Source organism: Rattus norvegicus, chromosome 18 (assembly GCF_036323735.1).
Source record: "Rattus norvegicus strain BN/NHsdMcwi chromosome 18, GRCr8, whole genome shotgun sequence".
Lineage (NCBI taxonomy): Eukaryota > Metazoa > Chordata > Mammalia > Rodentia > Muridae > Rattus > Rattus norvegicus.
In genome coordinates, this window is record NC_086036.1 from 26,523,732 (window position 1) to 26,536,241 (window position 12,510).

General features: G+C 46.3%; 1 protein-coding gene across 5 annotated transcripts in view; it reads right to left on the reverse strand.

Moving 5' to 3' along the window:
* Positions 1–11,141, reverse strand: part of Cdc23 (cell division cycle 23) — a 23,854-nt gene extending 12,713 nt beyond the window's left edge. For 2 of the 5 annotated variants that reach the window (XR_010059562.1, XM_063277222.1), the window contains exons 1-7: positions 10,807–11,141; positions 8,512–8,783; positions 8,355–8,427; positions 5,584–5,721; positions 2,569–2,611; positions 1,978–2,083; positions 1,747–1,879 (exon numbers count right to left, since the gene is read on the reverse strand). Coding sequence is in view for 3 of the 5 variants with exons in the window: in XM_063277222.1 (XP_063133292.1) it covers positions 1,747–1,879; positions 1,978–2,083; positions 2,569–2,611; positions 5,584–5,721; positions 8,355–8,427; positions 8,512–8,672 (654 nt within the window). In the remaining 2 variants the exon portion in view is untranslated. Of the gene's footprint in view, positions 1–1,746; positions 1,880–1,977; positions 2,084–2,568; positions 2,612–5,583; positions 5,722–8,354; positions 8,428–8,511; positions 8,931–10,806 lie in introns of those variants that run through there. The other 3 variants (XR_010059563.1, XM_008772028.4, NM_001100659.1) reach the window with 3 other exon arrangements.
* Between the last annotated feature and the right edge of the window lie 1,369 nt (positions 11,142–12,510).

Genomic DNA, 12,510 nt, shown 5'->3' on the forward strand with positions numbered 1-12,510 from the left:
TGGCCAGGGTGACTAGCAATGGGAGTGGAGAGACTGCTGGGGCTAGACAATAGCTAGGCTAATGTGACATGGTGCCACACTGGAACCAGCCACCGCTGAGATAAACTAATGTTAGTTCTACATGGCCCCTTGGTGCCGGAACTAACACCAGGGGGAGACCGCCTGGGTCCCAGAGTATGAGGGGCCAATGTGGAGTGGTGACACATGGAAACCAGTCACATCTATTTTTTAATTTTTACTGCTACATAGGATAGCTAGAGCTACACAGAGAAGCAAAGAAGGAAGGAAGGAAGGAAGGAAGGAAGGAAGGAAGGTAGGAAGGAAGGAAGGAAGGAAGGAAGGACAGACGGACAGGGAGGGAGGGAGAAGTGGGCATGGAAGAGCACACTTTAATCCTGGCATTTAGGAGGTAGAAGCAGGAGGGAAACGCTGGGAAACACTGATCTACAGTATAGTCAACATAGCGAGTTCCAGGACAGCCTGGGCTACATAAAGAAGATGTATCTGTTAGTGTTTTGGAACAGCCTGTGAAGGCTGACCTGGGGCTCACTAGGTAACTTAGGATTCATTTAGCCTTGAGCAGACCTGGGTTCAATCCCTAGCACCCACATGGAGGCTCACAAGCCTGTAACTAGGGATTCTGATGGCTTCTTCTGACCTGGGCACCAGGCACACATATGGTGCACATACATTCACACAGGCAAACGTTCATATATAGAAAATAAAACCAAGTAAGTCTTTTTCTTAATAATTAAAAGATATAATTTTGGAATTGGTGTACACAATGACATTTTCAGTTCACTGAAGGATCTAGATTTAACAGCTGCTATGACCAACACCAAATGCACTCACCCCCCTGGAAACCAGAGAATCTTGAAGAGTGTTAATAATGATCAACTTAGGGGTTGGAGATTTAGCTGAGTGGTAGAGCGCTTGCCTAGCAAGCGCAAGGCCCTGGGTTCGGTCCCCAGCTCCGAAAAAAAGAAAAGAAAAAAAAAAAAAATAATGATCAACTTGGAAAAAAGAAAACATCTCACAGGCAAGAGACGAGAGATTTTGATAAGCAAGATATAATATGCTTTTGCATATTTCAAGGTGAGGAGAGCCTAACATGAGGGCAAACACAGATAAAGACACATTTCTAGACACTGACTCAGCAGCACAAACAGCTGTTGGGGAAAGGAAAGAATAAACCCACTTTTAGTTTTTGTTGTATTTAGCTCTGACTTGCCTGGAATTCAAAATATAGATCATGATAGCCTTGAACCCAGAGAGCTCTGCCTCTCAGGTGCTGGGATTAAAGGCATTCACCACCATGCCTAGCCTACCGTTAGCTCTTTAGGGAAGTGTGTTGTTACTTGATCAACTGAAGGACAGAATGAATACTCTAAACAAAGCTCACAGACACACTAATAAAGATTTTAAGGCAGGTATAGTAGCGCCTGGGAGCCTGGGAGATAGTCTGGTCTAAATAGAGTTTCAGGATAGCCAGGACTACATGGAGGGCCTCTGTCTCAAACAAACAAAAAGCCAGGCATGACAGTACACACCTACACTTCCAAAGTTCCTGGAGGCAGAACCACCAGGCTAAATGAATCCTAAGTTACCTAGTGAGCCCCAGGTCAGCCTTCACAGGCTGTTCCAAAACACTAACAGCAAAGAGCTGGCTATGAACAACAGTTACGATGGCAGCACTTTGTCCCCACAAGATTACGGAGGTTTCCCATGAAGCTCACATCGACTTACCATCTCTTTGTCTGTGATCAGGTTACACAGCTCCAACCAGGCCCCCCAGTGCAAGGGCAGAACATGAGTAGCCTCCACAAACACATCAATAGCCTCTTTCACTAAGTCCAGTTTCCGAAGCACCACCCCATACCTGGGAAAGAGAGAGGTTAACCCTGAGAATAATGTCTCCTCTACTACAAGGACAAACATGCAGTAGAAAGTTCCACAGCCCTGGTAGGTGACACTCACAGGTAAAGGCCGAACCCATCAAGTCCCCTAGCTTGGTGCTTCCTGCTGAGTTCCACTCTCAGTTCTCGGAGAGCCTCGTTTTTGACTTGTCCTTTTTCTAGGGGTCCTAGGGGACAGGAAAGGATGCTCATTCTCGTCTTCACGCGCGCGCGCACACACGTGCACACACACACACACACACACACACACACACACACACACACACACACACACACGTCATCACCAAAACTATGCCTGCACCTTCTAATAACTGCAAACAGCCCACTCACAAAATCCATTTACTCTAGATGATGGCAGGTGTAGTCCTAGGTTATCAATGTTTACAAATCAGAAGCTTCAATTAAAACAGAATTTTCCACCTTAGGTTGCAGAAAGCAAGCAAGCAGGTTCAAGCAGGGCAAGCAAACCCACAGGCCAAGCCCCACAAGCAGCCTCAGGCAGAGCTGGATGACAGCAGATAAGCCATGATCTCTCCGTTCTGCAGACTACGCAGTCTACTTCTGGCACACGAATGGCCTGTAAGCTCTAAGCATGCAGCTCCCATTTCCTGTCTAAAAGGTTGGAGGTGGAGGTGGGGGTGGGGGATCATACCTAGGCTATCGACTGTTTCGTCATCCTTCTTCTTCTCTCCAGACTGTAAGAAGGAAAAAGAAAGAAATCAACAAATAGAGTTTGTTTTTTGTTGTTGTTGTTTGACTTATTATAAAATCAGTAGCTTGATTCTATCTACAGGGCTAACTAATGTCTAAGCAAAATGCCGTCCGCCTTATAAACAACCATTCATCAGGTGTTCCCACTGGCTAACTATGGAATAAATTGAGCACCAAACACTTATATATAGTAGTGAATTACAGATATGTAAAAATATGAGAGCCCATGAGCTCCTGTTGTTGCTAAGTAAAGAAATGAATGTGAAGGGGATGGCGGCTCTCACTGTAAGCAGAATGCCCCGTTTGATCCATGTGGAGAGAAGGCTAGAGTAGAAAAACAAATCATTTTGCAACATCAGGTAAAAGTACTTTTGGGGAGAAAAAAGTCTGTTTCAGGTAAATTTCAGCAACAGATTCTGTGGCTGAATACTGAAGTTAAGTTCGAGTACCTGTCTACCACGGCTGTACCAGCCCACTCGCTTGTCAGCTCATGGAACCTGAACAAGAAACGGCTAAGAAACGTCAGATGTCCCAAACGAAGGATTGTTTTTAAAGGAGTCAGACTAATCTTAGCACTCTATAGAGGCAGAGGCAGGCAGGTCTCTGTGAATTCTAGGTCAGCCTGGTCTACACAGTGAGTTCCTGGACAGCCAGAGTTACACAGAGAAACTCTTGTCTCAAAAAACAAAGCCTGGGGCTGGGGATTTAGCTCAGTGGTAGAGCGCTTACCTAGGAAGCGCAAGGCCCTGGGTTCGGTCCCCAGCTCCGAAAAAAAGAACCAAAAAGAAAAAAAAAAAAAAAAAACAACCTAATAATAAGCAAAACGAATAAAACTTTAAAAGGAGTCAGTGAGAGGCTTGGCAGGAATCTGCCTCCAAGACTGATGCCCAGAGTTTTATTCCCAGGTTCCACAAGGTAGGGAGAGACCAACACCCCAGGTTGTCCTTCATATGCTGACATATTTCCCACCAAAGATAAATAGAAAAAACAAGTAAGTCAATGTAAAACATTAATAAAGACCACAGCAAAAAGGGGCTGGGGTGCAGCTCAGTTGGTAAGCAAGCTTGCTTAGCATGTAGGACGCTTTGCGCGTGAGCCCCAGCACTGCAGACTGGCATGGGAGCACACTCCTGCAGTCAGTCTGGCATGTGGGAGGTAGAAAGATGAGAACCAGAAGAGGTTAAGATCATTTCAGGCTAAATATCAAAAGTTGAGGGTCAGCCTGGGCTACATGAGGCTCTGTCTCAAGAAAAGGAGATATGGGTTGGGGATTTAGCTCAGTGGTAGAGCGCTTGCCTAGGTTCAGTCCCCAGCTCCGAAAAAAAGAAAAAAGAAAAAAAAAAAAAAAGGAGATATTTGAGAATGTACCACCTACATTAGAACATTCTCCTCAGGAGAAATTTCACCCAAACTTCAGCAAGTGCTGCTTCATTTTCTACCATAACTCGTCCAAATTGGTTCTGTCATATGCACAGACTACATACTGAGAAAACAAGAAAGGCCACATGGGGCAGTGCACGCCTGTAAGCATGACACTCTGGAGAGCCAGAGGCAGGGGGATAATGGTTCCAGGGCAGTATTCGAAACAAGCAAGCAATTACCAGGACAATGTCAGTCTGCCTCTGCTGTCATTTACTTATTCATTTATTTATTAAGGTCTATCTGAGACAGTTCTCACTACCATCACCATGGGTTTGAACTTAAACTACTCCTGCCTCTGCCTTTTTTTTTTTTTCTTTTTTCTTTTCTTTTTTTTGGAGCTGGAGACCGAACCCAAGGCCTTAGCAAGCGCTCTACCACTGAGCTAAATTCCCAACCCCTGCCTCTGCCTTTTGAGTGCTGGGATTACTCTGCACTGCTCTTTATATTAGAAATGTTAGCAGCTAAGATATAAGCAGTAAACACACTACAGAAGTGATAAAACTTTAAATCAGGGGTTGGGGATTTAGCTCAGTGGTAGAGCGCTTGCCTAGGAAGCGCAAGGCCCTGGGTTCGGTCCCCAGCTCCAAAAAAAAGAACCAAAAAAAAAAACTTTAAATCAACCAATGCTTGCCAACTAAACTCCACCACCATGTCCTGACTTCAGGCTTGGATTCTGAGTTAGGGTTCTACCACTGGCTAGCCTGGAACTCACTGTCACTGTGTGACCAGAGAGCCTCAAACTCGCCGGGATCCTCGACTCTCTGCATCTAGAGTACAGAGATTATAGACATCACCACACCTTGCCAGTTCTCTAGTACTGCTTTATAAAGCACCTTACAGAATCCAAAGAACAGTCATCCTGTTGGTAATTATCCTACCTATGTTTTGGTTCTGGTTTTTTTGTTTGTTTGTTTGGTTGGTTTGGTTTGTTTTGTTCTTTGAGACAGGGTTTCTCTGTGTAGCCCTGGCTGTCCTAGAACTCATTCTGTAGACCATGCTGGACTTGAACTCTCAAAGATTCACCTGCATCTGCCTCTCAAGCACTGGGATTAAAGACGCATGCCATTACTACCCGGCAGCGGCAGCTGGCTCTCGCTCCTCTTCCTCCTCATTGATTGATCGAGACAAGATCTTCATGTAGCCCTAGCTGGCTTGATTGATTGATTGACTGACTGATTGATTAATTGATTGATTGAGACCCAGTCTTTGTGTAGTCCTAGCTGGCTTCTAGAAATTCATTATGCAGACCAGACTAGCCTTGAACTTAAAAAGATCCATCTGCCTCTGCCTTACAAGTGCTAGAATTAAAGGTGTGTGCCGCAGGCCTGGCATCATTTTTTTATTACTACAATATAAATATTCAACACATTCATTTGGGGACTCACTGCCTAGCTATGTAAAAACTAAACTTCTTCAAAGCTAAAGAAATGGCTCAGTGATGAAGAGCACTGGCTGTTTCCCCCGATGACCCAGGTTCAAATCCTTGCTCACACATGGCGCCTGATAACAGAAAGCATCTTAAAGTGGCCCTCACCAGGTATCTGGAATACATGTACAGGAAATAGGCTTTCTTGCTATTACAGCCATGCAGGAAATGTGCTGCCCGGTCATACTCTTTAACGTCAAAGTAGGCCTTGGCCAGGGTGTAAGCATCCACATCCTGTGCATCCTCCTACAAAAAACAGGTAATGTGAGTGGTTAGGTCTCAAACAGCCATAGTTCACCCCTAGAAAGCATATTCACTAATTCTCAGATAAAGGAAAGACTGATCATTTCTCCTCCTCAAAACGTATAAATGCATGCATTTATACACAATTTATACAGTATTTTTAATAAACATATTACATGTAAAGCCAAACAACATGTAAAACAGCCTGGCATAGTGACGTATACCTTTGATCCCAGCAGTTGGAGGCAGAGGCAGACAGATCTCTGTGGATTCAAACCAAGCCTGGTCTACAGAGTGAGACTCAGGACAACCAGGACTATATAGTAAGACTCAAAATAAAAGGGTGGGGTCTGGGGAGATGGTTCTGTGGTAAAGGGCCTGCCTTTACCACACAAGGTGAACTGAATTTGCACACCCAGAGCCCATGTAAAAACCAGACATAGCACCCTACATCCGTAACCCCCATGCATGCCTAGTCTCAACACTTGGTAGAAGCAGGAGGATGAGTTCAAGGCTTTCCTCAGCGTGTAGTTGAGGCCAGTTTGAGGCCAGTCTGGGTAACAAGAGGCCCTGTGTTAAAGAGAGAATCAGTGAGGAAGGCAAGAGGAGGAGAAGGGAAGAGGCAGGGAGAGCTGGAACGCTGTCTTGAGGGGAAACAAATACTATAGTGAGGAATCCCCTGCCTAGCACACACAGGCCACACACAAGTGTGCTGGGGCCAGCAAGATGGCTCAGGAGGTACGAGCACTTGACACCAAGCCAAGACAGAAAACCTGAGTCAATTTCCAGGACCCACGAAGTAGACTGAGAGAATTAACTCCTATAGGCTCTCCTCTGACCTTAACATATGTGATATGGCATGTGTGCACGCACACACACACACACACACACACACACACACACATACAATAAGTAAAGATTATACATGAATTACGATGAAATTCGTCCAGGTTGGGTAAGGTGCTTCTAATCTCAGCACTGGGGAAGGACGATAGTTTAAAGGCCAAGGCCAATCTGCTCAATGTATTACGTTTGAGACCAGCAAACACTACCAAAAAATTCACCTGCCAACCCTGATATTAATGTTGAAATTAAAACTGATATTAGCCTGAAATACAGATGAAGATGTATTTGCAAGTCACAGGCACTCTATCTTCCTCTTAATCAGAACGGTTAATTCGACTGAATCCTGTGTGGCTGGTACAGCCCTTAGGTCCTGAGGGCTGAACTTAGGGCCTCATACATGCTACACAAGAACTGCACAGGACTGGGTTTACTTTGTATTCCAAGCGGATCATCCTCTGGCCTCGGCCTAAGCGGCTCTTGTGCCACCTACCCCAGAAATATTTTTATGCAGTTTAAACCTTTAATCCCATTTAATTCTCTCCACAACACGAACCTGGTACTATTATTATTCCCATTTCACAGATATGGAGATTGTGGGCCAAGAAGACCTTAAGTTGTTCTGTGTCACTAATTTGAGCTTCAAAGCACAAACTTTTTTTTTCTTTTTAGTTTTCAGGACTTGGGTCTCTCTAATATAGCCCCGGATGTCCTAGAACTCACGCTGTAGTCCAGAGTGCTGGGATTAAAGGCATATATGACACAGATCAGCCCAAATCCATACTCTTAATAATTTTGGTACAGAACAATGATCTCATTCGGTGGCAAAAACTTTTCATATGCTTATTAGCACTGCCTAGGTTGTCTACAAAACCTAAAAGACTTGAAGGGTTTATTAGTTGTCTTAATTTTCTGCGTATGAGTGGTTTGCCTACACAGATCTGTATACCACATGCATATCTGGCGCCCTCCAAGGCCAGAAGGCCCTGGATGCCCTGGAACGTTGTTACAGGCAATGCTCCCTGCCCCTGTGGATGCTCTAGGTCAATTCTCCAGAAGAGCAACAGGTATTGCTAATTGCTGAGCCATCTCTGCAGCCCCTCTTTTTTAAAGATTTAAATTAGGTACGTATGTGTCTTCATGTAGATTGTTCATGTGCCTGCTGAAGCCGGAGGAAGATGTCAAAAGATTGTTGGATCCCCTGTCCCAGGCGCTGGAGTTACAGGTTATAAACAACCTACAACTCCCACAAGTAACTAGGAATTGAGCTCTAGCCCTCTGCAAGAACAACACATGCTAGCCACTGAACCATCTCTCCGGGATGAAATTTTTAAAAAGATTTATGTGTATGCATGTATATCTGTATACCACATGTGTGGAACATGTGTGGATGGTGTGTAAAGAACAGAAAAGGGTATTGGATCCCCTGGAGCTGAAGTTAAAAGTGCTTTTGAGACACCTCCTGAGGGTGCTGGAAATCAAACTGGGGTTCTCTGTGAGAGGAACAAGGATTCTTAACCACTGAGCCCTCCATTCAGCTCCACCGAGGCTGAAATCTTAAGCAATAATTGTTTATCAATTCTCTCCAGCTTCAATAACAGCGGAAGATACATCTACCTTCCAAGGCACAAACAGCCCCCACACAGGAACTCCCTTGTGAGGCCCCGTTCAAATCCTGGCGTCCCTGCTCCATCACTCCCACTGAGCAGCTGGCTCCCCTCCAGTGACAGGGCGCTGAGTACCCTGGGCCACATCCTTCGGTTAGCCGGAACGCACTATAATGACGCCCTTACCTCTGTAAGAGGCGGCGGCGGCTGCAGCTCAGACAAAGGCAAGGCGGGCAGAGAGAAGGCCAACTCCGCAGACCTGGAACACCACACAAACTGCATCAGCCACGCGAGCCCCCGAGGCCAAGATCCAGCGCCGCCCCGTCCGACCCCGACCTCTCACCATTTGCTGCTGTGCAGCAGGCCCCGCTCCCGAGTGAGGCCCGCGATGAGCAGCAGCTGCTTTTTAATTTCCCGCAAGTCTGAGAAATCCGCGACAGTGGACACGCCCGGCACCGTCGTGGCGGCCGCTGCCACCGAGACTACCGAAGAATTCGCAGCCATTTTCCTCCCTCGGCCGCTCCAGCCAATCAGCGGCAACAATACTTGCTCCGCGGAAGCGAAAACTTCTGCCTCTTATTGGTCTAGCCTTGCTCGGAACAACCAATCACAAACCTTCATCGTAAGGTTCCGAAAAGGCAATGGGAAAAAGAGACAGTTAGATCCTGATTGGCAAGAGCTGCTGAGGGAGGTAAATTAGAACAAGAAGTGAAAGGGAGAGGCGGGCACGGACTGAGGCATCCCAGCATAAAAAAAAAAAAAAGGAGAATAGAGAGTCCGGTACCTAACTGGTGGTGTATGATTCCGTTGTTCGCTAAAGAATGATACCTCAGACTCAAATAGTATGTAAAAGCCAGGAGCATTTTATTCTGTAGAAGACCAGAAGTTGGGGTCCCCTCATTTAATGATGGAGAGCCCCGAAGTGAGCTCACAGGCCCAATTTAAATCACATTTGGGTAATTCCAGGGTAGGTGACCCTCTATCTTAATCTGTTGGGTCCGTCTCTGTGGACATTCTAGAACCTCTGGAAATTCTAGAACCACTACCCGGGTGTGTGTCCATCTCTATGGAAATTTCAGAATCATTGCCGTGGTGTGGAGTTGGTGGCATGGCAGCTTCTGCCTAGCTGCGTGAACCCTGGGGTTTTGTTTTGTTTTGTTTTGTTTTTTGTTTTTTTCTTCTAGTAACTGGCTTGATTGGACTTGTCCAGATCTTGGAAACAGAGACTTAGGCCTCGTCTCCTCAACTGTTCATTTGAAGCCTGTCATGGAGTCAACCTGTCCCATCCCTCTTAGTCCTTCCACCCACTTCGGTAATGGAACATCTCAAATATTTGAGATGTTTTTAATGTTTTTATGTGCTGGTATTGTTGCTTATCATCAAATGAACAGTGGAAATCTGTTCTTTAACAAACATAAAATTAAAGCACACATGATTACACAGGGACCGTAAATCAAGGCCAGCATCGGTAGGATAAGAGGATGCTCCGGTCAGAGTGAAGACAAGGTGGTCAGCCAAGGAGACCAGTTGAAGAGGGACCCATACCAACCCTGAGACTGTTCTCTTTCTATTCTCTCGTGGAGTCTCTTTGTGACTAAGACCATGGAGTCTTTGACTACCTCTGAGTGGTCAGCATAGAAAAAAGATTTCTCACCCAAGGCTGTACAGAATCCTCCCTGGTAGAGGAACAGCAAGTCTAGGCCTCTTCTTTCTTTAAGGCTACATCTGCCAGGGAGGACAGGGAATCCTGCAGGGTCGTGGTGGACTTCTCCATCTCCTGTACATCTGCATCCATAGGACCTTGTCATTTTTATCTCGGAGTATTAGGGCTGAGGTCCCTATAACTAGCAGCTCTGGCCAACCCTATGTCAAAGAGAGAACCTAGTACCACAGTGGAAATGTGTTACTCCACTGTATGGAGGTGCTAGTAGCTTGAAGACTTCCTCCCCAGAGTAATAATTCATTTCAGGTATGAGCTGTACTAGAACATCTTTAGTCATATTTACAACCCGGACATAAATGTATGGAGTGAGCCCTGAGTACAAGTCCACCAAGTGTTTTCTGGGGGCAGCATGTATCCTGTAACAGTAGGGGTTACAGTTAGATTGTAGAAGTGGGACTGAGGGCATCTTATTTTTGATATAGAATCCCTATCCTGTTGTTGATTGTAGGGTCAGCTTGACTCTATCTGGTTGTTGTCATTTACATTGAGTACCATCTGTAGTCTGCAAATAGTCTCCAGGATAGCTATTTATTCACAGTAGGGAGGGCTGAGCATTTAGGCATAAACAACAGTCCTGTGTTGTCTGAGTGGAAGGAGTTAAGAGCCTAGAAAGTGACTTCTAAATAGCTTCAGGTCTTGACTCAGGTGAAGAAGTGGATAATGCAGGAGGTGGAACGGTTGGTTACATGAAGTGAGACCTCGCTGGGGAGAAAGGGTGGTGGGTCCTGATGAGGGAGTGATGGTGGGAAGGGGCAGAGGTTGGGGGTGGGGTGGAGTGATTGGTTCAGCCTTGTTAATACCTTGTTGGGGCTTAAGGGAACCTTGGGTCTCACAGGTTATGTTGGAGCAATTGGACAGTTAACAGGAGTCCTGCATCATAGTCAGAGATGTAAAGTCTTAGTCCCCATGTCTTACCAGCAATCCAATCGGCCTTCTGTTGCATCTTCCCCAAGGGGTACTCAGATAGTAAGGGGGCTCAAAACAAGGTCCACAAGTCTCTCTTCTACGAGGCTGGGTGTCTTGTGTAGGACCCAGGCTCCAGATGTCTGTGTATCTCTGAACGGAGTCACAGTGACGAGGTCATCTTTGAAGTGGGGAGGCTTTTAGCTTATCTACACAGTCGATTCGCGCTCCCATGTCGCACAGAAAAAGGACTCTGGACCTCCACATTGGGTTCGATGGCTTCCATTCTGAGAGTTCTTCAAGCAGACATAGAAGGCCTGAGACCTGTGTTCCTTCAGGCCCTGTGTGAGTTGCAGCCACAGCAAGGAAAGGGTTGTTGGCCTGAGGGGCCTCATCCCTCATCCGCTAAGTCACAAAGGTCTACATTAAGATCAGGAGCCAGGTGCTGGGGGAGTTGAGTGGGGTAGAGTTGGCAATCTAACCCTCCCTGCATTAACTATCTGCCAGGTTAGATTTAGGGGACAGTGGGGGCTCCTGTCTGGTGTAACAAAGGGTAAGCAGCAAGCAAACAGTATCGGGAGCGCTGGAGTCGCAGTTTCAGCGGACCGACAGGATGTGGAGCGACCTTTTACAGTTCCTGCGGTGGTTCATCTGGAAGTCTCTTTCGCTGGGACCTCAACTGTTGAATTCTCTCCCCTGGCAGGCTTAACATGGGAGTGGGGTATCCACGTCTGGATCTGAAAGACCCTCAGATTGAGGAGACTCTCACTCCAGTCCTGAGGACACCCACCACCCCACGAACACACAGGACTCAGTCTTGATGTAAAAACAAGAGGTTTACTCGGGATACCAGTGCACTGGGGCTCAACAAGTCCTCACGCAGGAGGGATGTGAAGAGCCTCAAACAGCAGAAATGTACAGTATATATAGTCATTATAAGGCCACACAGCTTTATTAGCTCAGCTATTCTGGTGCCAAGGATATCTGACTTGGCAGATGTTTTCCTCCTGGAGTTCCCAGGACAGGGCCACAGCTATATCATCTGTTCCTGTGCTCGGATAGCTTCCTGGAGAGTGGGTGGGAATGTGCTTTCTGTACTTTCTGGTCTAACGTCTAGGGGCTAAGCAGAGGTCAACTTAAAATTTTTCTTTTTTTTTTTTTTTTTTTTTGGTTCTTTTTTTTCGGAGCTGAGGACCGAACCCAGGGCCTTGCGCTTCCTAGGCAAGCGCTCTACCACTGAGCTAAATCCCCAACCCCCACAATGTAATTTCTAACTGGTCTCCAGAACCTGTGCTAGAGATTGAGTAACCTGAGAGACGAATGCTGGTCTGTCAGACCCCAGTAGGGTAGGCACCATACCTGGGTATGATGTCTTTCAGGAGTTTCTTTGTCACTGCCTTGGCATACAACAGAATGCACTGACCCCCCCATTAAGTATGTACCCCAGATAGGTGACCTCAGGTTAACAGAGCTAAGCCTTCTTAGCGGACACTTGGTACCTAAGTTGACTCAGCTCCTGTAGGAGATTTCTTGTGGCTCCTGGCATGTCTCCAAGTCCCCCCTCCCCATAAGGATGTCATCTCCATACTGGAGTACCGTTGTTTGGGGGTGGGCTCACAGGTACTCAGCCAAATCTTCAGGTAGTGCCTCATCAAAGATAGTGGGTAAGTTCTTGAATCCTTGAGGCAGGCATGTCCAAGTCCATCAAAGCCTCTA